Source organism: Oncorhynchus mykiss, chromosome 17 (assembly GCF_013265735.2).
Source record: "Oncorhynchus mykiss isolate Arlee chromosome 17, USDA_OmykA_1.1, whole genome shotgun sequence".
NCBI classification, from domain to species: domain Eukaryota; kingdom Metazoa; phylum Chordata; class Actinopteri; order Salmoniformes; family Salmonidae; genus Oncorhynchus; species Oncorhynchus mykiss.
The window spans coordinates 72,193,302-72,220,591 of record NC_048581.1 but is presented as its reverse complement, the minus strand read 5'-3'; the positions used below and the strand labels follow the sequence as shown (position 1 = coordinate 72,220,591).

The 27,290-nt window shown below is 40.8% G+C and overlaps 1 protein-coding gene across 3 annotated transcripts in view; it reads right to left on the bottom strand.

Annotated features, from left to right (window-relative positions):
• Positions 1 to 517: 517 nt before the first annotated feature.
• LOC110494505 (chemokine-like protein TAFA-1) overlaps positions 518 to 27,290 on the bottom strand; it is a 240,175-nt gene continuing 213,402 nt past the window's right edge. The window contains exons 4-6 of one of the 3 annotated variants that reach the window (XR_005037063.1): positions 12,034 to 12,158; positions 10,237 to 10,327; positions 518 to 638 (exon numbers count right to left, since the gene is read on the bottom strand). Coding sequence is in view for 1 of the 3 variants with exons in the window: in XM_021569633.2 (XP_021425308.1) it covers positions 621 to 638; positions 12,034 to 12,158 (143 nt within the window). In the remaining 2 variants the exon portion in view is untranslated. Of the gene's footprint in view, positions 639 to 8,437; positions 9,196 to 10,236; positions 10,328 to 12,033; positions 12,159 to 27,290 lie in introns of those variants that run through there. The other 2 variants (XR_005037062.1, XM_021569633.2) reach the window with 2 other exon arrangements.

Below are 27,290 nucleotides of genomic sequence, written 5' to 3'. Positions count from 1 at the left end.
TGGGTTGACCCCTGTGACCTCTCAGTGTCTGTTTACTCAGCGCTCGTTGTTGTTCCTGCGGCATTGTGTTGCGTAGGCAGAGTGAACAGCAGTCAGGGTCACTGCCCAGGCTCCACACAGTCACAGGAAAGCTGGCATGCTGAGATGTCGCTTCTAAGATGGATGCCGTTGACAAGGATGATGAAATAGGTAAAAGCAATCCCCACATAATGTCCCTCCAATGTGCCACTGATCCTGTAGGATCCCCTGCTCAGTAGCACTGAGTCTCAGTGAGGATCATCCAGTTTACCTTTGGGGAGGTGTTAGTGTTTTCAAATAATGTTTTTACAACATCTAAATAACCCCGGCTAAGCTGTTTTCGTTTTGAAGGGGAGAAAAAAAGAGTATTTGGGAAATTGGCCATGGTTGTTCTCGTGGAGTAACACCGACGTGAGGCTCATTGATCAAAAAGGGGATTAGTCTGGTCTAAAACCCTTGGCACCACGCTAGAAAAGCTGTTTTATTTCAGAGGATATCCTTTTTGTGGTCACAGGTAATCCAGTCAGTCGTCGTTGATGTAATGGTTTTAGTCCATTTGGAGGGAGGGGATCCTGGCTGGGAGCCTGCGAGGGAACTCTTTGTTAGGTCCTAGGATGAATCTGAAACACACAGGGAAGAGAAACACATACACTTAGATAGAACACAGGCATAGAGACGTGTGAGGATTACACCCAGATGAATTTCTCCATTCCACGTGTCTTTTGAACTGAGAGGCTTTGTAGAGCCCGCCTCTCTCACCTCTCCTCTGCTGTTATTGCAACACAATCTCACACTCAGTTTGTGCAAATATGTGCAATGAGTGTTTCAGCAGATTTCATGCATTTTTGTGTGGTTTAATTTGTGTGAGCTATAAAAAAATTGTGCAACTTAACTTGTAGGAAAATACACATTTTTGTGCGACTTCATTCATAGGGAAACAGGTAATTGTGTCCCACATTTATTTATTCTTACGTAGCCTTATTTTGTTTTTACTAGTCCTAATGTTGTTTTCTATGTTTTCAGTTAATACTTTGGGATACTGGTGCTGGATTTTATGAGGGCAGATTGAAATAAAAAGCTGTGTTTGTCAGGTTTTTTTGTATCAACGAAGGTATTTGATTGGGGAATGGGGATACATTTAAAAAATATTTATTGATTTATTTTACCTTTATTCATACAGGGTTTTTTTCTCATTGAGATAATATCTCTTTTCTAAGAGAGACCTGGTCCAATAGCAGGAACAACGTTTCAGACAAAACAACTTACATACACTAACACAACACTAAACAAAACTATAAACACACATACAGTACAACAATTACATATTACATTGAAAACACAAACATCTTGACTAAAAACAGCTGGCCTAAAAACAATTACACTCTTCTATGATATATACAACGATCAAGTGTTTAAACTCCACCAACGAAACTAGATCATCACATTTTAAAATGTTCAGGAGAGAATTCCAGGACCACAGTGCTAAGTAACTAAAACTATTTCTACCATAACCTGTTCTAATTTAGGGTACTGTTAGAAGGAAATCAGAAAGGGACTGGAATTGATATTTATTTACTGACCTGACTAAAAAAAGAACAGAGATAAAATGGTATTTTACCCAATATGGCCTTATAAATCAGTGTATACCAGTGTTTAAGCCTACGCAAGGTCAATGACGACCAGCCAACAGCGCTGTAGAGATCACAATGATGTGTTAGACGTTTCCGATTTGTAACGAACCTGAGGGCTGCATGATACACTGAATCAAGTGCTCTCAGGGTAGTGGCAGTGCTGTGGCCAGACCTAAAACCTGATTGCATTCCATTTAAGATGTTGTTTTCTTGGAAGTAGACCTTTAGCTGCCTACTAACTAAGGACTCCAGTACCTTTGACAGTACAAACAATTTTGATATGGGTCGATAGTTGTCAAGTAGCGAGGGATCTCCACCTTTCAGGAGAGACAGTACAAAAGCAGATTTCCATAACTTGGGGATTTCCTTAACATCAAGCATAAGGTTAAAAATACATGTTAAAGGGGAGCGATGATGTCTGCGGCTAGGTGTAGGAGGCGGGGGTCTAGATCATCAGGGCCAAGGGATTTTTTAAATACATTTATTTCAAGGCTTTACACACTTCTGAAACAGAGAAGGATGAAAAGGAGAACCAGGTGAAGGAGTGCACAGGTATGTCAGGTACATTTATAGGGGGCTCAATTATACCTTTGACCTTTTCAAATAAACTGCCTGCATCTAAAAAATGCTGGTTCAAGGCTTTCAGAATGGAGGTTCTCTCAGTTACAATCTGTGTGTCGACCAACAATTGTTTAGGGAGCTGTGTATCTTTTCTGCACTCCAAACCTTTCCCTTTTTGCCAAAATTTGGATGTATTATTTACATTTTGTGAAGTAGATTTCAGGTACTCAGCATTTTGCTACACTCGCATTAACATCTGCTAACCATGTCTATGTGACAAATAAATTTGATTTGAGCTAGTGGTCTGCTTTCAATTTACGGATCTTAGCCACACCCATATTTCGAAGACGTTTAAAAGCCATCCAATCATCTGCCAAACCAGTCCCTCTTGCTTTAGCCCACATAATATTTTGTTCCCTTATGATTTTTGTAAGTTCCTTAGTAAACCAAGGGTTCTCTCTGCCCTTAATCCTGAACTTTTTAAAAGGGGCATGCCTATTGCATACATCCTGGATTGCGTTGTGGAAGTAAGAAAAGGCTAGTTCAACATCAGAGATGAATTCCATTCTATTCCATTCAATGCTAGATATGTCATGTAAAAAACCTTGAATATCAAACCTTGAATATCCAGTTTCTTTTCGTAATAACGCGTGGAGATTTCTTAGGAATTTTACCATCTCTCGCACAGTGATCACTTATGTCGTTTGCAAAAATACCAGAAGCATTCAAACGATGAGGAGTATTGGTTACGATCAAATCAATCAAAGAGGATTTCAGAGGATATTTTATTTTCATCCTAGTCACACTGTTGACAATCTGAGTGAGATTACAGGTATTGCACAGCATTTTAAGTTGATCAGAGCTAGATGTTAGCCAGTCCTGATTCAGATCACCCATCAGGACAAACTCAGAGTTGACATTCTGGGATAACAATTTAAAAATACAATCCAGAGAGCCAACAGTAGCAGATGGAGGTCTATAACAACAAGATACAACCATATTTAAAGATGAGCCAAGGTTTAGGTTCAAAGACAGATATTCAAATTGCTTAGGTTTAGTAACAGAAGTCAGAACGACCACTGAGAACTTGTCTTTTACATATACAGCAACACCACCACCCTTAGATATGCAATCTGTACGAAAAACATTGTATCCATTAATTCATGATGGGAAGTAATTCATAAATAAATGTGGGGAAACCAAAAAAAATCTGTTTGGTTTCAATTCCCCAGGTGCAACTGCATGGTATTTGCAACTATAAAGAGTCTGGACTACAATGAATTAAGTAATATCAATGCAGTTAAACAGGTTCATGTAAAATAGTTAATTATGTTGGCTTAAATTTATGGCACTTCCCAGGCTGTTTCATTATAATTTTTATGGTTGTGTCAATCATGTTATGTACTTAGGCTATTGTAACAAGGCATATGCCAGCATTGTAGGCTTACTGCCTCTGCTCAGAGGCCTACTAGGATTTCATGGCAACGGCCGTTAGAGCTCACCTCGCCACATACAGTGGGGCAAAAAATTATTTATTCAGCCACCAATTGTGCAAGTTCTTCCACTTAAAAAGAGGAGAGAGGCCTGTAATTTTCATCATAGGTACACTTCAACTATGACAGACAAAATTACGAAGGAGTGGCTTCGTAAGAAGCATTTCAAGGTCCTGGAGTGGCCTAGCCAGTCTCCAGATCTCAACCCCATAGAAAATCTTAGGATGGAGTTGAAAGTCCGTGTTGCCCAGCAAGATCCCCAAAACATCACTGCTATAGAGGAGATCTGCATGGAGGAATGGGCCAAAATACCAGCAACAGTGTGTGAAAACCTTGTGAAGACTTACAGAAAACGTTTGACCTCTTGTCATTGCCAACAAAGGGTATATAACAAAGTATTGAGATAAACTTTTGTTATTGACCAAATACTTATTTTCCACCATAATTTGCAAATAAATTCATAAAAAATCCTTCAATGTGATTTTCTGGATTTTTCTTTCTCATTTTGTCTGTCATAGTTGAAGTGTACCTATGATGAAAATTACAGGCCTCTCTAATTTTTTTAAGTGGAAGAACTTGCACAATTGGTGGCTGACTAAATACTTTTTTGCCCCCCTGTATGAGCTTTGGTTAAAGTCCCTGTTGCAGCTTTCACTTTCTTCTGCTAGATTGGTGGCTGCGTTGGGATCACGTCCAGCTCACGTCTAGTTATGTGATCTAGTGGTGGGAAGAATTCTGGTTTTCCACATTGTGTTGAGTATATCTCGTGAACAATGGATAAGCAACAATGGGCATGACGGATAGAAGTAGTCACTACAGGTTTGATCAAGCCTTACATCAAAGTTGCCTGAAGCTGAATGGAAAGTGCTATGCCCTTACCAGTTATTCAGAAGAAAATCCTCTGTGACTGTCTATTTTAAATAAGTTAACTTACCAGTGTGGACCCAAAACAAACACATTCTACACATTTACATACAACCTGTTTAAAGTGTTATTACAACCATGGTGTTCTTTTGTTACTGAAGCTTATACATCTAATAACATGACAATGACCCACATCACATGGGTAGACAAATAATGGAAGTGTGTTAAGCAAAAAAACACAACTATTATTTTTTATCCTTACTGTTCTGATCTAATGAGATGGATGTAGGATTATCTATGGCCTAGAATCAAGGCTTTTCCAAGTCATAAAGGATGAAGCTAGGCCCCTCTTGGTTCTCACTGGCGAAGACTTAACTCAAGTTAGGGGTTATATATCAGACTCTCCTACATAACTTATACCCCAGAGGTTGTAAATAAACCCCTTTTAAGGTGATATAACTTGTGTCATTATTATAGGGCTGTGAAACCCATAGCCGAATGGCTTCACAATGAACATTTCTCACAGGAAATTGCAGTTGACATTGAACATAGCTTGGTTAGGGTATTTTATTAATTTCAGACTCTCCTATGCCACTATTCCTAACATCTTATACCACATAGGTTGTAAATAAACCCTTTTTAAGGTGATATAACTTGTATCATTATTATGTGAAACCCATAGCCGAATGGCTTCAGAATGAGCATTTCTCACCATTTATTTACGGAGAGCAATTTCCATTTTATAACAGGTAGTGCCCATTTATTTACAGTTGTGTTGATTAATTATTGCTTTCTTCAGTGGAAATACAGAATGTGTATAAAAATGCCAAATATACCAAAAGCTAAATCAAGCAGAGATTTAAGACTATTTAACCATGTTAATCATTACTGAAACATGCAAACTACAAACATTTAACAAGTTTAAAGATAATGAATACATTATCTTATATACTATATACAAACACTTTATTAGAAATAATTCATACAAGTCAAGAGTTGGCTATAACATGAGTACAAACAGAGTGTGTGTATATGTGTATAAGGGTTGCTGTGCGTGTGGGTGTATTATGGTGTGTATTATAACTTACCATTATAAAATGTATCCCCATTCCCCAATCAATACCACCATTTTTTTTAACCAACCTGGCAACCCCTAATAAAATCCGACATAGCCTTGAACAAAATGCATTTTGAATAAAAGTATGTAATGTACACAAAAAAGTGAAGCCTTGTATTAAAAGCATAATGAAGAAAATTGTGTAATGTTGGCTTCATGAAATGTGAAATGAAGAAAATGGTGTAGGCCTACTGTTGCCTACATGGAAAAGAGCCTTTCTGACTACAAGTGAGCCAGTATCCCAAAGTATTAAGTGAAAACAAGCATAGAAAACAGTATTGGCATTAATAAAAAACAAAACAATGTAAGGCTACTATTATATTAGAATTAATTTGGTGACAACCTGGTTGATTAACAATATTGGGTTGTTATATATATATAAATAAATGTGGCAGTGTAGGACACTATTGCCCATCATGCATTACTCTAATAACTTTATTAGAGCAAAAGGTTGTTTCTGAAGTTTTCCCCAACTAAATGTGTTTTCCTGTGAATGAAGTTGCACAAAAATGTCTGTATTTTTTAAGCCAAACAAAAATGCACAAAATCTGCTGAAATACTTTTTGTACACATTTGCACAAATTGAGTGTAAGATTGTGTTGGTTATTGCTAAAAAACAGACAGATTTTGTGAGCGTAAACAACATTGAAACTGAGGTACATTCTCATCCATAGGATAGCGGAGTTTCAGTGCAAAAAAACCTTGGTGTGTTTCCATTGTGTGTATGTCTGCTCTGGGTAACATCACTGTGGTATATTTTGGCCTGTTATTTCACACTGCTTTGCCCACTATCAATGTCCTGGAACAGCCTGTGCTTCCTCTAATAGAACCAGCCAATCACCTCACAAGGATTTCAGTCTGTCTGTCTGAGCCCAGTGAAAGGACTTTGGTCCCGCTAAAAGGGATATAAGCCTGACCGTCTTCCTTTTGATTTTAGTTCAACAACTCTTATTTAGTGTCAGTAGTGAATCTGGCTGGATTTCAATGGCACATTGTGCAGGCCTCAGACAGCTATTGAAGACTTGGCTTTTTAGTCCCAAGGCTGAACAAAGTTGTCAATACATTCATGAAATAGACTACACAAACTTTACTTACTGCATGCCTTTTGTCTTTTCGTGGTTATACCCACACCATGTTTTCTAAGGTTGACAGTGTGCCTCATTATATCATCTAAAAGTTAATGTCTCCTAAAAAATGTGATATATTTGGTATTTCTTCAAATGCTAATTTACAGAACAACATTCACAGCAATCTATCTCATTAAAACTGTGACACTCTCTGGTGTTTTCCTAAATCCTGTGTAAGAACCAGAAATGAAGACAGAGAACAGGGTACCTTGCACATTGTGGGGCTAGTTAAAAACCCAAACCCAGTGGCTCTGGTTTCTCCCTCATACTGCTCACACTAACATTTCCATGCACTGGTCTCTGCTATTGGCAGCCAGCTGTGTGTGAGATTGAGACAAGGCACAGGACCCTGGGGGACCCCTTGGGCCCCTGGGCACAGCTCATACTGACAGGTCTGTGTGATAATTTGGAGATAGAGGGAGTGGATGGTGAAATGATGTGGAGTTTGATAACTTTTCTCTCTCACAGGTCAGACTGCTCATGTTGTACTGTAAGTGGTCCTGTGCTGATCTACTGATCTGTTACCTTTTTTCAAAGTTTTGAGTGATATAGGGGCGGCAGGGTAGCCTAGTGGTTAGAGTGTTGGTCTAGAAACCGGAAGGTTGCAAGTTAAAACCCCCGAGCTGACAAGGTAAAAATCTGTCGTTCTGCCCCTGAACAGGCAGTTAACCCATTGTTCCTAGGCCGTCGTTGAAATAAGAATTTGTTCTTAACTGACTTGCCTAGTAAAATAAAGGTAAAAAAATATATATAGTTTTCACAACCATAAAGGAAAGCCTGAATGGACTCTATCATGTCCATTCTAATGTAGTTAGACTCTTTTCTCTTTACCACTCTCAGAAAAAAAGGATGCTAATCTAGAACCTTAAAAAATCTCCTTCGGCTTTCTCAATTGGAGAACCCTTTTTGGTTGCAAGTAGAATTAACCCTTTTGGCTTCTACAGAGGGTTCTACCTGGAACAAAAAAAAGGGTTCTCCTATGGGGACAGCAGAGGAACCCATTAGAGTGTAGAACGTCCCACGTGTTCTCTCCATCTTCCTTCTGTACAGAACCAGCCCCTCTTGTTAGAAAGCTAATCGTTAAGCCCTAGTAGGTCCAGCATTTGCATCATCTCTATCAACCAACAAATGGCAAAATGGCGCCGTGTTCCAGCAGAGTGACCTCTAAAACAACCAGAGCAGAAGCAGGTTGTCATTAGGTCTGCATCTCCCACAGAGAGACAGAAGAGAGACAGACCGAATCCCACAGAGGTTTGTCACCCTCAACACAGGAAACTTTATGCAAATGCTGTCATTTCAGCTGTCGTCTGTTCCGTCCCCTTCTGTGGAAATGAGCAGAGCAGCAGCAGGTAGGGCTGGATTGGAGAAGGATTTTCACACTACTGCTTTCTTTCCTGTTAGAATCTAAGCCCTCTGCATTCTAATTTACTAGCCACATTAAAATGCAATTTACTCAGACCTCAGTAAGTAAAAAGAGCCAAGGACAATTGCCTTAGCGAAATAATTTAGACATTCTCTCTCCTTCTGTTTTTCGTTAAGTGCTGAACACTTCTACTCCATTTGCAGAGCAACTTCTTTGAAAAGCAATGAAACACCCAGACGGAACAGAAAACTCCAGACAACAACAACATATATCAAGATCAATTTAATGTGACATTGACAATGGGTAGAGAACAAAAAGAGTAGAAGAAAGTAGTACCGTTCACATTACATGAACCATGTGGATGGATAGTTCATGTAAAGTGTTACCAAACAAATATGGGACGTGGAAAACATGAGTGCTTGGTGATGATCATTTCTTGTGTGGAGTGTTTTCCGATTGATTGTTTTATGATTTCCCTTCCCATTCAACACATTTGATGGTGATGCATCTGCTGGCAGGTAACTTTGCTCTGATCAAGCCTCCCAGATGGGATATATCCTGCTGTTGTGACTGGCTCGAAAAGGTGCCTTCTGTTACTTCTAATAGACAACATGTGGCTCTTGAAACAGCAATGTAAATACTGAATCTGAATACTGAGGCAACAGCTAGGAAACTCCCAAAGTCCTGGGCTAATGGACTTATAACTATCTGGTCTGGTAGGGATTCTTGATAATATTGAAGGCTTCAAATAACTAGATAATTTTAACAAAAGGGGCAGGTAGGCAGAATGATGAGAATTCTCATTTCACTTTCTTTTGCTCTCTCCTTTTTACTTGTAATTGTCAACAACATAATTGTATGGTGGGAGCAGAAATGGATTGATCTATTTAGCCAGTGGAGCAGGTAATGTGGCTCTATGCTGGGCTTGTGTTTTGGTGGGGTCTCTCCCCACTTCCCTTCCTCATACAAAAGGCCTGCCTTGTCTGATGCTGATACAGAACAGGCAAGCAGGGCTCCCTCTCTGAAAGACAGAAAGAAAAAAGACAAAAAACAAGGGTATCAGACACTCACTTTGGCAGTGTCTTACTTTCATGCCAATTAAAAAATTGTAAGCTGATGTATTTATGTGTATGAGTTGGTGTGTATGTGTGCCTGATCGCATTTCACTGAGAATGTTAAGAGAGAAATTAAACCCTGCAGGTGAAATGAAAATTAAAAAAGGATTTACTGGTGTGTAACAGAACAAATACAGATAAGGTTATCTGCCCTCAATGCAGAAAGAATGAAAGATGTTGATTAAACCAGAGAAATGCAGAGAGAGAATAAAACCCTTTAATGTTGTCTATTGTCTATGATGTCCACTGATAGCTGCCCCCCCCACCCCACCCCACCACATCAGAGGCAGACCAGGACATAAAGCAGTCTGATGATAAGAACCCACGTAACAAGAGCAGCACCCAAGAAAACACACAGGTGCACGCATACAAACACACAAACGCACGCACACACACACACACACACACACATGTCCGAAATCAACACATCAGATTGGGGATGGCAGACTAGGATTATGCACTGTAATCTAATTCACACAGTGCCCAGTAGCAAAACAGGACATGAAACAAAATGAGTGAATGGACGAGAGAGAGGGACTGGTCCTACTATTACACACTGATCCGACCATGACAGAAAGTGGTCAGGGCTGGACCTGTGTCTCTGTGTCTGTTTGTACATGTTTGTGTGTGTGTTGACAGCTGGCAATATATGTATTTTTATTTCTTAGATATTTTTAAATTTATTGACAAACATGATTTTGATTTACTTGTGTTGCAATTGTTGCATGTGTTATACTGTAATTTGCAGTCTTGAGTGGGAGGGAGAGTGCAGCGTATTTGTGTCAAGCCTGCCTACTCATGCACAGCATGTAAACACACACACTTGATTATTTTCCCTGAGTATGTGGGTTAATGAGAAATCAGTGAACATGAGTCAGTCAGTCCCACTCCCATAGTTGTGTGTTTGAAGTGAAGTGCACATGAAGAAAAGCTGGAGAGAGACTAACCTTTACAGAAGCAAGAATGCAGCTCAGTTTCTGTTGAAGCATCCTCTGCATTTTGCTTCCAGAGCTAAAAAGGTGAGTATGGCGCAGTGTTCTGCAAAGAGAGGGTCAAGAGAAAATGTTGACGTGGATATTTAGGAGTAAAACCTTTAGTAGAGACTTTGCCTTTCTTACCCTAATGTACCAAACAGGATCCACTCCTATTCACTGATATGAGTCTAGATCACTTCTCAGTACTGCACATACTAACTGATTCCTATGAAGAGTATTTAGGAGAGCCGTTCTCAAACTTCTCCTCTGGGACCCCCAGACATGTCACAATGTTGTTGTAGCCCTGAACTAGCTCACCTGATTCACATACTCACCTGATTCAACTTGATGATTAGTACACAAGTTGAATCAGGTGTGCTAGCTCTGGAATTGATCAAATACATGGAACAACTGGGGGTCCCCAATGAGAGGTTTGTGAACCACTGATTCAGGAAATATTCTTGGCAACAAGAAGGTTCCTCGAAGGTTACATAAAACTTATTAAACACTTTTCACTTTTTTGTCCAAAGAATGCATTCAGAGATGCATTCTTAAAGTTGGCTTTGTACTGTATCAGAGCGCTTACCTTGACAGGCTGGCAAAATCGTACCATCCGGTCAACTTCTTTTCACTTTTAGGGTGGGGGCTTGGAATAGTAAAGTAGTATAGACTGTGTACTGTATAAGCATGCGGGACAACCTTGAAAAGCTCTGTGTGGTCTAACCTGCCCTGGCTGTTCCTTTCACTACAATCACATTAGTCTCTGTTTCTATTCAAAGTCATGGTTACGAATCACTAAGAGAAGGGGGAGGCAGCACTCGGTCTGGGGAGTCAATCGAATGAATCCAAATCTGGCGATCAACCTGTCACGGAGTGTTAGATGGGCTTGCTTCAGGGACATTATTCCTTTTATTATTTTCATTTCTTATGGTGGATTTTTCATCTTGTTTTTATAAACTGCACAGTACTTGCTATACAGTACTTGCTCTTAGCTAAGTTTATATTACAGGTCATTAGTGCTTACAGCTTAAAAACCCACCTCACGACAAAGAAACACAAGAAAATACAAAAGTATGTGGACACCCTTTCAAATGAGTAGATTTGGCTATTTCAGCCACCCCCGTTGCTGACAGGTGTGTAAAATTGAGCACACAGCCATGCAATCTCCATATACAAACATTGGCAGTAGATTGACCTTGAAGAGCTCAGTGACTTTCAATGTAGCACCGTCATAGGATGCCAACTTTCCAACAAGTCAGTTTGTCAAATGTCTGCCCTGCTAGAGCTGCCCCGGTCAACTGTAAGTGCCGTTATTGTGAAGTGGAAATGTCTAGGAGCAACAACGACTCAGCTGTGAAATGGTAGCCCACACAAGCTCACAGAACGGAACCGCCAAGTGCTGAAGTGTGTAGCGTGTAAAACTCATCTGATCACCATGTGCAGTGCTAAGCGACAGCTGTAGTGGTGTAGAGCTCGCTGCCATTGGACTCTGGAGCAGTGGAAACACGTCATTTCCATCAGAAGTGTCTTGTCCAACTATGGTCAATCAGGTTCTAGTTACCGCCTGAGAGGTTATTTTCTAAAGGTTGCAGTTAAGTGAGGCCTCCTCACCACGTCTCACTTAAATAACAGATTCACATAGCTTATCTATCAAAATATATAGCCATTGTGAGAGTAACGTGTGTGTGTGTGTGTGTGTGTGTGTGTGTGTGTGTTTTTGTGCATGTGAATGTTTGAGTGAGTGACTCTAGTGCCAGTGCAGAGTCTCACCCTTGTGGTCTTGATCTTGTTCCCAGAGGAGCACATCCATCCAGAGTTATCAGGCAGAGTCTTACACTCCTCTCCCTCCAGACAGGGCTCCATCTCACACCACCACTTCCCAATCACAATGGATGCTGCCGGAGGGAGAGAGACACATAGAGAGAGAGGGCTGAGTTCACCCTGTCATCACGCACAGATACACAGTCACACACAATTAGGGTTGTTAAACTACTGGTAGTTTACCATAGTTAAAATAATCTTCAGTAATTAACAGAAAATCTAGAAAATAGTACAATTAAGAATAACCCGGGAATGAGTAGATTTGTTCAAACTTTTGACTGGCACTGTATATAAAATCCTTGAAAGATACCAAAATTCTGGTAGTTTACTGGTAAGCTTTGAAAGTATCCAATAATATACCTTCTCTTTGCAACCCTACACACAATATGGCACACAGGCGCGGGCACAGACACAAACACAATGAGGGAAAATACAGCCCTTCAATATGGTGAAAAGGTCCTCAAGCGAACAGTCTGGTGATAAGACCCGTACATATTTCTAAATGATTGTTTTTTCATTCTTCCTCGCTCAGAGCATTTTGTACCGTTTCTGAAATGAAACTCACTGTTGACAATAATGTCTGCCCAAACAGTGATTAATCATTATTTTGTTTTAATATAGCAACATTGCATGAAGAGGCAGTAATCTTATTTTTAATCAAAAGTAATTGCCTCTCATTAACATCTACAAAATACGTCCTCTAGCTATTAGACAAAACAAAACACCAAGATGTGTGCGTGTTTGTGTGTGTGCGTTTGCCTGTACCTATTGTTGGTCTATTCGAACCTATACATTCAAACCTATAAAGTAAAGTATATACTTTGTGTCATCCATGTATCTGGATGCTTCTGTTCACAGTCACAGATTTGTTTGATATAGAACCTCTATTACCATTGAAAGCAATGAGCCAGAGTATGTGTGGTATTTGTCCTGCATGATCTTATTTTCTCCCATAAAATTACTTGTACTATATGTACTTCAAGCTTCCAAGAAGGCATCATTATTCTCTCTTTAACTGGATAGGGTTGGAAGGTTAAATGGATAGGATTGGAAGGTTAAATGTCAAGATGTCAAGATGTCAAGATAGACATTCGTTTTTCAAATTCACATCCTGTTTCACCTTTTTTTGCCCAAAGAAATTCTGCAGTCGGCGTAACCAAGGTTACATGGAAGCAAGTCTCTGTAAGCACGTCTTCACTTCTTATTATAAAAAAACACAGGATACAGTGAAGTTTCTGTGCATCATTGTACACACTGTAGGAATATACATATGGAGAGAGAACAGGCTGAACTGTAGCCTACTCTCTCATACACTGAGAAGAACAGACTCATACATTGACTGCATTGGCTTAATAGAGACTGCTCAGTGAAGTATTAGCAATCCCCAGGCTTACCATCCTTCGCTTTCTCTGAAGACAGCCAACCATCCTCTGAATCTACCAGAGCTAGCAGAGCATTCACTTCCTCCGCTAACGAATCAAACACACGTTGACCTCTACGCTCCCCCATGGCTGTTCACAACATAGAGTAATTAATTACCACACTCTCATCCATCATGATCTCTCTCTTCCTCTCTCTCTCTCTTGGCTTCACTGAATATGCATCCGATCTTAATGACACAGCAATCCCATGTGTGATGGGAGGAAACATTATCTCACCTTGCAATCTATCACAGTCTTTCTGAGATGCTGTGATCTTTATGTTTGTTTCCATGTTATTCTGTGATCTCTGATGTTGTTAAGTCTAGATTCCTGGATATTACAAAATGTGTACTGCATGGGTTGGTACTGGAGCCTGTTCTCTTTACTATTTATATATATATTAAACTGTTAATATTCATCTGTTGACCAGGCTATGTTAGAGCTGCAATCTGACATTGTTACCTTACAGAAAGCCCTGGTTGATTTAAAACTTGTACTTAATGCGGGCTAGACTAAATACAGTTGAAGTTGAATGTTTACATACACCTTAGCCAAATACCTTTAAACTCAGTTTCACAATTCCTGACATTTAATCCTAGTAACGATTCCCTGTTTTAGGTCAGTTAGGATCACCACTTTATTTTAAGAATGTGAAATGTCAGAATAATAGTAGAGAGAATGATATATTTCAGCTTTTATTTCTTTCATCACATTCCCAGTGGGTCAGAAGTTTACATACACTCAATTAGTATTTGGTAGCATTACCTTTAAATTGTTTAATTTGGGTCAAATGTTTCGGATAGCCTTCCACAAGCTGGGTGAATTTTGGCCCATTCCTCCTGACAGAGCTGGTGTAACTGAGTTAGGTTTGTTGGCCTCCTTGCTCGCACACGCTTTGCCAGTTCTGCCCACACATTTTCTATAGGATTGAGGTCAGGGCTGTGTGATGGTAACTCCAATACCTTGACATTGTTGTCTTTAAGCCATTTTGCCACAACTTTGGAAGTATGCTTGCGATCATTGTCCATTTGGAAGACCCATTTGCGACCAAGCTTTAACTTCCTGACTGAGATGTTGCTTCAATTTATCCACATAATTGTCCTGCCTCATGATGCCATTGTAACGGTTTTCCTCCTCTTCTGACACAGAAAACAACTACCCACCAACACCAGCTGGGAACAGGCTACCTAAGTATGGTTCTCAATCGGAGACAACGATTGACAGCTGCCTCTGATTGGGAACCATACCAGGCCAAACACATAGAACTATAACACACAGAACAAACATAGAAGGCCCACCCCAACTCACGCCCTGACCAAACTAAAATAGAGACATAAAAAAAGGAACTAAGGTCAGGACGTGACAGCCATCTATTTTGTGAAGTGCACCAGTCCCTCCTGCAGCAAACCATCCCCACAACATGATGCTGCCACCCCCATGCTTCACGGTTGGGATGGTGTTCTTTGGCTTGCAAGCCTCCTCCTTTTTCCTCCAAACATAACAATGGTCATTATGCCCAAACAATTCCATTTTTGTTTCATCAGACAAGAGGACATTTCTCCAAAAAGTATGATTTTTTTCCCCATGTGCAGTTGCAAACCATAGTTTGTCTTTTTTTAGCGGTTTTTGAGCAGTGGTTTCTTCCTTCCTGAGCGGCCTTTCAGGTTATGTCGATATAGGACTCGTTTTACTGTGGATTTAGATACCTTTGTACCTGTTTCCTCCAGAATCTTCACAAGGTCCTTTGCTGATGTTGTTCTGGGATTGATTTGCACTTTTTGCACCAAAGTAAAATCATCTCTAAAAGAGAGAAAGAGAGAAAGCGTCTCCTTCCTGAGCGGTATGACGACTGCATGGTCCCATGGTGTTTATACTTGCATACTATTGTTTGTACAGATGAATGTGGTACGTTCAGGCATTTGGAAATTGCTCCCAAGGATAAACCAGACTTGTGGAGGTCTATAATTTTTTATTGTGGAGGTCTTGGCTGATTTCTTTTGATTTTCCCATGATGTCAAGCAAAGAGGCACTGAGTTTATAGGTAGGCCTTCAAATACATCCACAGGTATACCTCCAATTGACTCAAATGATGTCAATTAGCCTATCAGAAGCTTCACAAGCCATGACATAATTTTCTAGAATTTGCCAAGCTGTTTATAGGCACAGTCAACTTAGTGTATGTAAACTTCTGACCCACTGGAATTGTGATACAGTGAGTTATAAGTGAAACAATCTGCCTGTAAACAATTGTTAGAAATATCACTTGTTTCATGCACAAAGTAGATGTCCTAACCGACTTGCCAAAACTATAGTTTGTAAACCATGTTTGGGATAGGGGGCAGCATTTTCACATTCGGATGAAAAGCGTGCCCAGAGTAAATTACCTGCTACTCAGGCCCAGAAGCTATATTATTAGTAGATTTGGATAGAAAACACTCTGCAGTTTCTAAAACTGTTTGAATGATGTCTGTGAGTATAACATAACTCATATGGCAGGTGAAAACCTGAGAAAATCCAATCCGGAAGTGGGAAATCTGAGGTTTGTAGTTTTTCAAGTAATTGCTTTTTGAATATACAGTGTCTATGGGGTGATATTGCACTTCTTAAGGCTTCCACTAGATGTCACCAGTCTTTAGAACCTTGTTTCAGGCTTCTATTGTGAAGGGGGAGAGAATAAGAGCTGTTCGACTAAGGGGTCTGGCAGAAGGCCATGAGCTAAGTCAGGCGCACGGCCGTGAGAGCGAGCTGCATTTCGTTTTCATTTCTAAAGACAAAGGAATTGTCCGGTTGAAACGTTATTGAAGATTTATGATAAAAACATCCTAAAGATTTATTCTATACATCGTTTGACATGTTTTTACGGACTGTAATAGAACGTTTTTGACTTTTCATCTGGACTTTCGTCTGGACTTGCCCGCCCCTTGTGAATTTCGATTGGTGAACTAAATGCGCTAACATAAAGGAGGTATTTGGACATAAAGATTAACTTTATCGAACTTAACAAACATTTATTGTAGAACTGGGATTCCTGGGAGTGCATTCTGATGAAGATCATCAAAGGTAAGTGAATATTTATAACGCTATTTCTGACTTCTGTTGACTGCACAACATGACGGGTATCTGCATGGCTTGGTTTTGGTCTCTGAGCGCTGTACTCAGATTATTGCATGGTTTGCTTTTTCCGTAAAGTTTTTTTTAAATCTGACACAGCGGTTGCATTAACTTCTTCGATATAGGGGGTGCTCTTTTAATTTTTGGATGAAAAACGTTCCCGTTTTAAACAAGATATTTTGTCACGAAAAGATGCTCGACTATGCATATAATTGACAGCTCTGGAAAGAAAACACTTTGACGTTTCCAAAACTGCAAAGATATTGTCTGTGAGTGCCACAGAACTGATGCTACAGGCGAAAGCGCTGTGTTCCAATGTCTCCTTGCATGGCTGTGAATGGAACAGGAATGAGCTTACACTTTCTGTCGTTTCCCCAAGGTGTCTGCAGCATTGTGACGTATTTGTAGGCATATCATTGGAAGATTGACCATTTTACACTACATCTACCAGGTGCTCTCTTGGTGTCCTCCGTCGCAATTATTGCGTAATCTCCAGCTGCGTGTATTTTTCCGTTTGCTTCCAATGAGAAACCCAACTGCCACGAATGATTTATCATCGAATAGATATGTGAAAAACACCTTGAGGATTGATTCTAAACAACGTTTGCCATGTTTCTGTCGATATTATGGAGTTAATTTGGAAAAAAGTTTGGTGTTGTAATGACTGAATTTTCGGGGGTTTTTCTTAGCCAAACGTGATGAACAAAACGGAGCGATTTCTCCTACACAAATAATATTTTTGGAAAAAATGAACATTTGCTAACTGAGAGTCTCATCATTGAAAACATCCAAAGTTCTTCAAAGGTAAATTATTTTATTTGAATGCTTTTCTTGTTTTTGTGAAAATGTTGCCTGCTGAATGCTAGGCTTAATGCTATGCTAGCTATCAATACTCTTACACAAATGCTTGTGTAGCTATGGTTGAAAAGCATATTTTGAAAATCTGAGATGACAGTGTTGTTAACAAAAGGCTAAGCTTGTGAGTGAATATATTTATTTCATTTCATTTGCGATTTTCATGAATAGTTAATGTTGCGTTATGGTAATCAGCTTGAGGCTATGATTACGCTCCCGGATACGGGATTGCTCGACGCAAGAAGTTAAGGAGAAGTATATCTTCAATTCTATGCATATCACTTGTATCTTTATCAAAGTTTATGATGAGCATTTCTGTAAATTGATGTGGCTCTCTGCAAATTCGCTGGATGTTTTCGAGGCACAACATTTCTGAACATAACGCGCCAATGTAAACTAAGATATAAATATAAACTTTATCGAACAAAACATACATGTCTTGTGTAACATGAAGTCCTATGAGTACCATCTGATGAAGATCATCAAAGGTTAGTGATTCATTTTATCTCTATTTCTCCTCTCTTTGTCTGGAAAATGGCTGTATGTTTTTCTGTGACTTGGCGCTGACCTAGCACAATTTAATGTGTAATTTCGCTGTAAAGCCTTTTTGAAATCGGACACGATGGGTAGATTAACAAGAAGTTAAGCTTTAATTTGGTGTATTGCACTTGTGAATGTATGAAAGTTAAATATTTCAAAAAATTATTTTAGAATTTTGCGCTCTGCATTTCAGTGGATATTGGCTAGGGGTTCCGCTAGCCCTGAGAAGTTTTTTAACAAGAAATGTGTGGAGTGGTTGAGAAACGAGTTTTAATGACTCCAACCTAAGTGTCTGACTTCAACTGTGCATGTTGTTTTCTAGTTCTCAGAAGAATGTTTCAGATGGACTACATATTTATTCATTGAATGGTTCTCTCATTGATCAGGTTCTCGCCTTCAAATATCTCGGCATTTGGATTGACAAAACATATGGTTGAGCTAGTTAAAAATTTCCCATTTATTAAAAATAGATCTTGCCACTCCCTAAATAGCCAGAAATCAGATTGTACAGTCAACTTTCCTGCCAGTTCTTGATTATGGTGAGACCAGATTGCAGCAGCCACTACTCTTAAACTTTTGGATGCCGTCTACTATAGCGCCATTCGTTTTATCTCTGGTGACAGTTGTAATACTCACCACGGCATCCTGTATCAAAAGGTTAGCTGGTCATCATTAAAGTCCCATAGATCAATTAATTTCCCCCTTTTTGATTAAAAAGCCCTACTACCATTACCTAACGTCATTGCTAACGTATAAAAGAATGAGCTACCAAACCCGCTCGCAGGATTGGTTTACTGTTCAGGTCTCTCTGGTCTCGACCAATTCCTCCTTTAGTTTCAGTGAATCACATTGTTGGAATAACTAGGGCAGTTTAGGACTCTGGTGTTGAATTAATTCATTGAGGAGTGCAGTTGTTTCAATTGATTGTAGTGGTTTATTTGTTGAAATTGTGGTGTTGAGGTTGTGCCTTGTGGTTATTTTTATTTCCTTGTTTTAATTTTAATGTAAATTGTTCTTCCTATTGTGAGAATACCATTGGGAACAAGACCCTGGTCTCAATTGGGCTACCCTGAATAAATACAAGTTCAGAAAATAATCAAATTAATTATTTTAGCCAGGACTAAGCAGGACAAACACCATCGTAAAAAATTAAAACGCCTGGTGCTCCAGCTGACATGTCTGATCATTTTCAACAATTGATACTCTGCCACTTCCTGTGCTGCAATGAACATGTTTTCCATTAAGCTACTTTTTTTGCTCTGACCAGAAACACCTGGAAACTTGTTTTTCATTATACGAGCAGCGAGAAGGATTTATATGGAACACTTTGAATGCAGAATCCTCTCTAAATTGAAAATGGTAAAGTAATACCTGCAAAGTAAGAATCAATCCTTTGGAATGGAAAAGAGAGAGAGACAGACGGAGAAAGGAGAGAGAGAGAGATGGCGAGAGAGCTGAGATTAAAACGCTGCCGCACCAGAGGGGTTGAAAGATGAGCTGTAGTTTGCATGACAGCAAAATGGTATTTACTATACTCCACGCCACACTGACTTATCCTTTCACTGTGTGCTGCAAAATATGCACTGTCTACGTGTGCGTTAGTCATTTCTATAGGGCCAGCCAATTGTATATGCCTGTCAAACATCTCTCAGGGACACTAACCCCCTGACCACATTATAAGCAGCATATGGCTTTCTGTGCAAGGGTATTAAATAGTCCAAAGTATCATGTTTACAGCAGCAATAATACAGACAAGATGTACACTACTTGACCAAAAGTATGTGGACATCTGCTTGTCAAACATCTCATTCCAAAATCATGGGCATTGATATGGAGGTTGGTCCCCCCTTGTTGCCATAACAGTCTCCACTCTTTTGGGAAGGTTTTCTGCTAGTTTTTGGAACATTGCTGCGGGGACTTGCTTCCATTCAGCCACATGCACTGATGTTGGGCAATTAGGCCAGGTTTTTTGTCGGCATTCCAATTCATCCCAAAGGTATTCGATGGGGTTGAGGTCAGGACTCTGTGGCCAGTCAAGTTCTTCCACACCGATCTCGACAAACCTTTTCTGCATGGACCTTGATTTATGCACGGGGGCATTGTCATGCTGAAACAGCAAAGGGCAGAGTGTGATTCATCACTCTAGAGAATGCGTTTCCACTGCTCCAGAGTCCAAAGGTGGCGAGCTTTACACACATGAAGCTCCCGACGAATAGTTATTGTACTGACATTGCTTCCAAAGGCAGATTGGATCTTGGTAGTGAGTGTTGCAACGAAGGCAGACCATTTATACTCACTTGGTGCCATTCTGTGAGCATGTGTGGCCTACCACTTCACGGCTGAGCCGTTGTTGCTCCTAGACATTCCCACTTCACAATAACAGCACTTACAGTTGACCGGGGTAGATTTAGCAGGGCAGACTTCCTCATCTCAATCATAAGACCATCATCGTAAAAAGCCAAACTGACCCCCCAACTTAAATAGCAGGCCTTAACTTGGTAGCCCTTTCTGTGCGATCCAGTACATGTAGGGAGTCAGAGATCCGCAGGGACTAAAGAAGAGACTCAGGGTTAATGTAGAGCTCCAGATCTTCTGAATCCAGGCCAGGATATCTCTTTCTCAGTGACCTTGGCTGCTGGGAAAGTGCCATTCTATGGGCTAGGATCCATTCCTCACTCCCCAGTGGCCCATTCCACCCCTACTGTACTTCACCTTCCCCCTCTCCCACCACCAACACAAAAGTCACAACCACAACTCCTCCTGTTTCCTCCTCTCCCGAACAGTATGAAGGGGATGCGGATTACCAGAGCAGGACTGGTCATCACAAACATGGTCTGTCTGTCTGTCTGTCCGTCTGTCTGTCACACTATTGGCAGAACCATGATTGATAAAGTACTGTATGACAGATTTCTCATATGTTAATTCCACCTTTACCTGTAGAGGTTAACCTCATGGAGATAACAAATATTTTTCTAGTGAGTTGTGGTACAGACGAAGCAGCACGGCCAACAGTATTACATGTCATTACAAACACTAATCTTTCCCTTGTCACTCAACAATCATCCTGTCACGAGGTTTGACGTTAACGTTAATGGACAAACACATTAAAGTGGGGTCTGGAATCGATTGAAAATATGACATGACAGACCTTGTGCTGATTATGGTCCTCTGTAGCTCAGTTGGTATAGCATAGTGCTTGCACCACCAAGGTTGTGGGTTCAATTCCTGGGGCCAACCATATGTGAAATGTATGCATGCGTGACTCTTAGTCACTTTGGATAGAAGTGTCGCCTAAATGGCTTATATTATTTGTCCGTCAAATACACAGTGGGGTAGTTACAGTATATGATAGATACATTGACCCAGACATGTCTGCCAGGTAACACAATGTTTGAACACCTTGACAGATGAGAGTCTGTCAAGGTGTTCAAAGAGACATGCCCTCATTATACAGACACATGTCTGACAGTTCAATGAATAGCAAATGGCTTTTAACATCAGAACAAGCCTTAGAATGGTTGACTGGACTTAAATTAATCAAGGCAAAATGGATGGTTTTCCAATAGCTTCGGTGGCCCTCAGTGTCTTTCTCCTACGCCACTCAAATCGATCGCCTTGGGTCGGGATCAAGAGTGGAAAGCAATTAGGGTTTACATTTTCATGCTTTTCTGCAGGTGTTAATTTACAGTTTGGGGGCATGGATCAATGGCCCACACTGGATAACAGTGAACTGTCCCTACCTCCCTCTGCTTCTCTCTATTACCCCTCTGTCCCTCCCTGCCCCTCTGTCTGGCACCATGTCCCTCCAGCCTCTTATAGCCAGCAACACTCTCCCACTCTCCAATCAGTCTACCTCAGTCAGAGTCTGTCTCTGACCCATCAATCACATATGTCCATATTAATCAGTCATGAGTCCTCTCTCACCTGACCAGTAACAAAAACAACAAACTGGGCAAACTAAGCTAAGAACACGGGGACTAAACACCTCCCTGGATCCAGGACTTCTGGATCCAGGACTGCAATTGGATCCAGGACTTCATGAAGGGTCGCCCCCAGGTGGTAAGGGTAGGCAACAACACATCAGCCACGCTGATCCGCAACACTGGGGCCCCTCAGGGGTGCGTGCTTAGTCCCCTCCTGTACTCCTTGTTCACCCACTCCAACACCATCATTAAGTTTCCTGACGACGCAACAGTGGTAGCCTAATCACCGACAGCGATGAGACAGCCTAGGAGGTCATAGACCTTGCAGTGTGGTACAAGGACAACAACCTCTCCCTCAATGTGAGGAAGACAAAGGTAGCGAATCGTGGACTACAGGAAAAGGAGGGCCGAATAGGCCCCCATTAACATTGACAGGGCTTTAGTGGAGCTGGTTGTGAGTTTCAAGTTCCTCGGTGTCCACATCACCAACAAGACAGTTGTGAAGAGGGCACGACAACGCCTTTTCCCCCTCAGGAGACTGAAAAGATTTGCGTCTCCAAATCCTCAAAATGTTTTACAGCTGCACCATCGAGAGCATCCTGACCGGTTGCATCACCGCCTGGTATAGCAACTGCTCAGCATCCGGTCGTAAGGCGCTACAGAGGGTAGTCCGTTACGGCCCAGCACATCACTGCGTCCAAGCTTCCTGTCTCGTTATTGTTATTAAATTTTGTAACTTTTTGTTCGATTTTTTACTTTATTTAGTAAATATTTTCTTAAGTCTATTTCTTGAACTACATTGTTGGTTAAGGGCTTGTAAGTAAGCATTTCACAGTAAGGTCTACAACTGTTGTATTCGGCGCAAGTGACAAATAAAATTTGATTTGATTTGATGAGCTGATTGATCTAATGAAGAGGCTCGGTCAGTCCTTACACAGGGAGATGAGCCTGGCTGTAATCCCAGGGAGACTGGCCAGTGTGTAATGGCAGTAATAAGGCTGGAGAAGGTCAATAGAGCTGGGATAATAACGCCAGTGTGTAATTATGGAGGGGCCGAGACAGAGACCTCAGATCTGAGGTCGGATTCACAGGCCATTATTCTATATTAATCGTTGCTCTTCACAGTACCAGATTGGCTCTTGATTAGCTAGCTATTCAGACAGTATCGTTTGGTATCTCAATCATTACATTTCCAACATGTTACAATCGTAATGACCACCTTTGGACCACAGCCTGTATTTGTGGAACGCAACAAGTGTGTGTACTGTGTCTTGGAGTGTTTCTAAGAGTTATTCATCTTGAAGTGTGCTCAAGTGGTTGTTGGAAAACTGTATTTCTTCTGATGAAAGAGTCTTTGAATTGTCCATTACTTGTCAATTCTAGCAATGGCTCTTGGAAAAAAAAGAATGTTGAGAATGGATAGAACTTCAAAGTGTTCAGAAGTGAATTAGTCATTGTGGAAGTGAGAGGGGCGCAGAACACATAAAGAATAGCTCTGACTGTCTGAATGACTCCTGCCCCTAGTGAGGAACACGTCAGTTGAAAGGTCAAGTGTCTAATGATGTCTTCTATGGTGGAAGATGCAACAAAGTTAGAGGAAGTTAGCTATTGTATCGGGTTCTGGTTCTATAATCTCAAATTTAACAAAAAAAAACATCCTCTGACTCAAATGCAGCCTTTAGTGTTTGTTTCGATTTGAACTCTGCTCATGTCGGGCGGTCATGCAGCGAGAAAGGAGGCATTTTTTTGGGATGCTACAGCACTGTGCTCCTGACCTTACCCTGGGGCTGTATCAGCACCAGGTTCAGGCCTTGCAGGTTTGCCCCTTCACAGGTGGGTATATCCAGTGCTTCAGAAAGTATTCACACATCTTGACTTTTTCCACATTTAGTTGTGTTACAAAGTGGGATTTTATTGTAATTTTTTTGTCAATGGTCTACAAAAAATACTATAATGTCAAAGTGGAAGAATTATATCTATATTTTATTCATGATTTTATATACAGTGCATTCGAAGGTATTCAGACCCGTTGACGTTTTCCACATTTCTTTACATTACAGCCTTATTCTAAAATGGATTCAATTGTTTTTCCCCTCATCAATCTACACACAATACCCCATAATGACAAAACAAAAACATTTTTTTCCCCTCTATCCTTGCTAGTCTCCCAATCCCTGCCACTGAAAAACATATCCACAGCATGATGCTGCCACCACCATTGTTCAGTTTAGGGATGGTGCCAGGTTTCCTCCAAATGTGACGCTTGGCATTCAGGCCAAAGAATTCAATCTTGGTTTAAAAAACAGAGAATCTTGTTTCTTTAGGTGCCTTTTGGCAAACTCCAAGTGGGCTGTCATGTGCCTTTTACTGAGGAGTGGCTCTATGATAAAGGCCTGATTGATGGAGTGCTGCAGTGATGGTTGTCCTTCTGGAAGGTTCTCCCATCTCCACAGAGGAACTCTGAAGCTCTGTCAGAGTGGCGATTGGGTTCTTGGTCACCTCCCTGACCAAAGCCCTTCTCCACCAATTGCTCAGTTTGGCCGGGCGGCCAGCTCTAGGAAGAGTCTTGGTGGTTCCAAACTTGGGGATCTTCAATGCTGCAGAAATATTTTGGTACCCTTCCCGAGTTCTGTGCCTCGACACAATCCTGTCTCGGAGCTCTACGAACAATTATTTCGACCTCATGGCTTGGACTTTGCTCAGACATGCACTGTCAACTGTGGGACCTTATATAGACAGTTGTGTGCCTTTCCAAATCATGTCCAATCAATTGAATTTACCACAGGTGAACTCCAATCAAGTTGTAGAAACATCTCAAGGGTGATCAATGGAAACAAGATACACCTGAGCTCAATTTCGAGTCTCATAGCAAAGGGTCTGAATATTTATGTAAATAAGGTATTTCTGTTTTTTATTTTTAATACATTTGCAAACATTTCTGAAAACCTGCTTTCGTTTTGTCATAATGGAATATTGTGTGTAGATTGATGAATGAGAAAAAAAAAACAATAATCAATTTTAGCTGTAACGTAAAAAATGTGGAAAAAGTAAAGGGGTCTGAATATTCTTGGAATTGCCATAGATATATATATATATATATGACAGTGCATGTCTGAGCAAAAACCATGAGGTCGAAAGATTTGTCCGTAGAGCTCCGAAACAGAATTGTGTTGAGGCACAGAACTCCTGATTAGATAAGTATTCAACCCCCTGAGTCAATGTTATAATAACCTTTGGCAGTGATTAGTATTTTGTGGTAAGTCTATAAACACCTGGATTTGCCCATGATTCTTTTTAAACTCTTCAAGCTCTGTCAAGTTGGTTGTTGATCATTGTTAGACAGCCATTTTCAAGACAATTTAAGTCAAAACTGTAACAAAGCCACTCAAACTATTCTGTACAGGCTTCCTTCTTTTCACTCTGTCATTTAGGTTAGTATTGTGGAGTAACTACAAAAATCACTACTTGACTGATGGACCTTACAGATAATTGTATGTGTGGGGTATAGAGATGGGCTAGTCATTCAAAAATCATGTTAACCACTGTTATTGCACACAGAGTGAGTCCATGCAACTTGTGATGTGACTTGTTAAGCACATTTTTACTCCTGAACATATTTTGGGTTACCTTAACAAAGGAGTTGAATACTTATTGACTCAAGTAATTTCAGCATTTAATGTTTAATTAATTTGTAAAAGATTCAAAATGCTAAATTCCAGTTGGACATTATGGGGTATTGTGTGTCGATCAGTGAAATACAATTTCCATTTTGTCCATTTTAAATTCCGGCTGTAAAACAACAAATTGGGAAAAGTCAAGGGGTGAGAATACTTTCTCAAAGCCAGAAGTGAGTGAACCATACTGGGACGGACAGAGGTCTTCCAAGAAGTGGATTTGATGTTCATTTTGTGTGGCTTTCTTTAGATGTCATAGGATTTAGACTTTGCACTGTCAACTTTGAGGCAAGGTAATCATGGAAAGCCAGGCCTGCTTTAATTCATCCACACAGACACACAGCCAGCATAAGTGTTATAGAAAAAGACCAGATGTTTTAAATGCAATGTGACTGATTTATTCCTGCACTTCAGGGTGATACTACTGCATTGTATTTTGAAATATGTAGCACGTCACATCTCCAGATATAATTAGGAGTTTTCTTTTTGAAACATTGATATTACTAATCATGGCAATGGCCTTGCGTACAGTATGTATGGAAAGACAATGTCTTTTGAAGGGTCTCATCAAACTACGCTGTTTATTCCGAGTGCTTTGATATCCTGTCGCTGGCTTCATTCAGATGGTTCCTTTGATCAGCAGAGTGTGTGGATGATCAGGTATCTCTTTCTACCCTTGAAGAAGCTCGCGTTCATGTGTGCTTTCCCCCCCGTACGTTTCTCAAATGTACCATGTCAACCTGTCATGCTCAGCAATACCCGCCCGCAGCCAAACAGGAGAGTTCATTCCCCATCAGTGGCTAGCACCACGTTTAATATGCTCAAGAGGGAAAATAAATGTGTGTGCGATGCATGTGTGTATGAGAGAACGTGTGTGTGTTTTGCTTATGTTAAGAGATCATCACTGATAGACACACACCTACTATGTATATTCTATGTGGCAGAGGGGGTGCAAACAGCCTTTGTCTGTGTGTGTGTGTGTGTGTCTGTGTGTGTGTGTGTGTGTGTGTGTGTGTGCACCTGCTGTCACGCTGGTATAAATGATTCGGGTGAGACAGGAATTCGTAATAGCGGTTTTTATTGACCTAAATTAGGGCCTGCCATGTAAAGGCATGGGGACGAAGCCCAAACAAACACGTAACAAAACACAGGGTAGAAACCCAAAACAAAAGAGCGAGGAGTACCTTGAATAAATAACACAAGCACACAATGATTAACCCACTTAACGAGACCCGTAAATCATCTGCGCAATCCACAATGACACGAAAGCCGAAACACACAGGGCAACGACACCGGCCTCGAGGACAATCACAGGAACGTAGTGCGGGTCGATCAAGACCAGATGCAGCTGCCAAAGTTGCATCGTCGTTGGACGAACTAGTAGCAGTGGCGACGGACCGGTTGTGGCGGTGTCGGACGGGCCAGTTGTAGCTGCTGAAGAGGCGTTGTCGGACAGACCCGTTGTGGCGGTGTCGGACGGGCCAGTTGTAGCTGCTGAAGAGGCGTTGTCGGACAGACGCGTTGTGGCGGTGTCGGACGGGCCAGTTGTAGCTGCTGAAGAGGCGTTGTCGGACAGACCCGTTGTGGCGGTGTCGGACGGCCCAGTTGTAGCTGCTGAAGAGGCGTTGTCGGACAGACCCGTTGTGGCGGTGTCGGACGGCCCAGTTGTAGCTGCTGAAGAG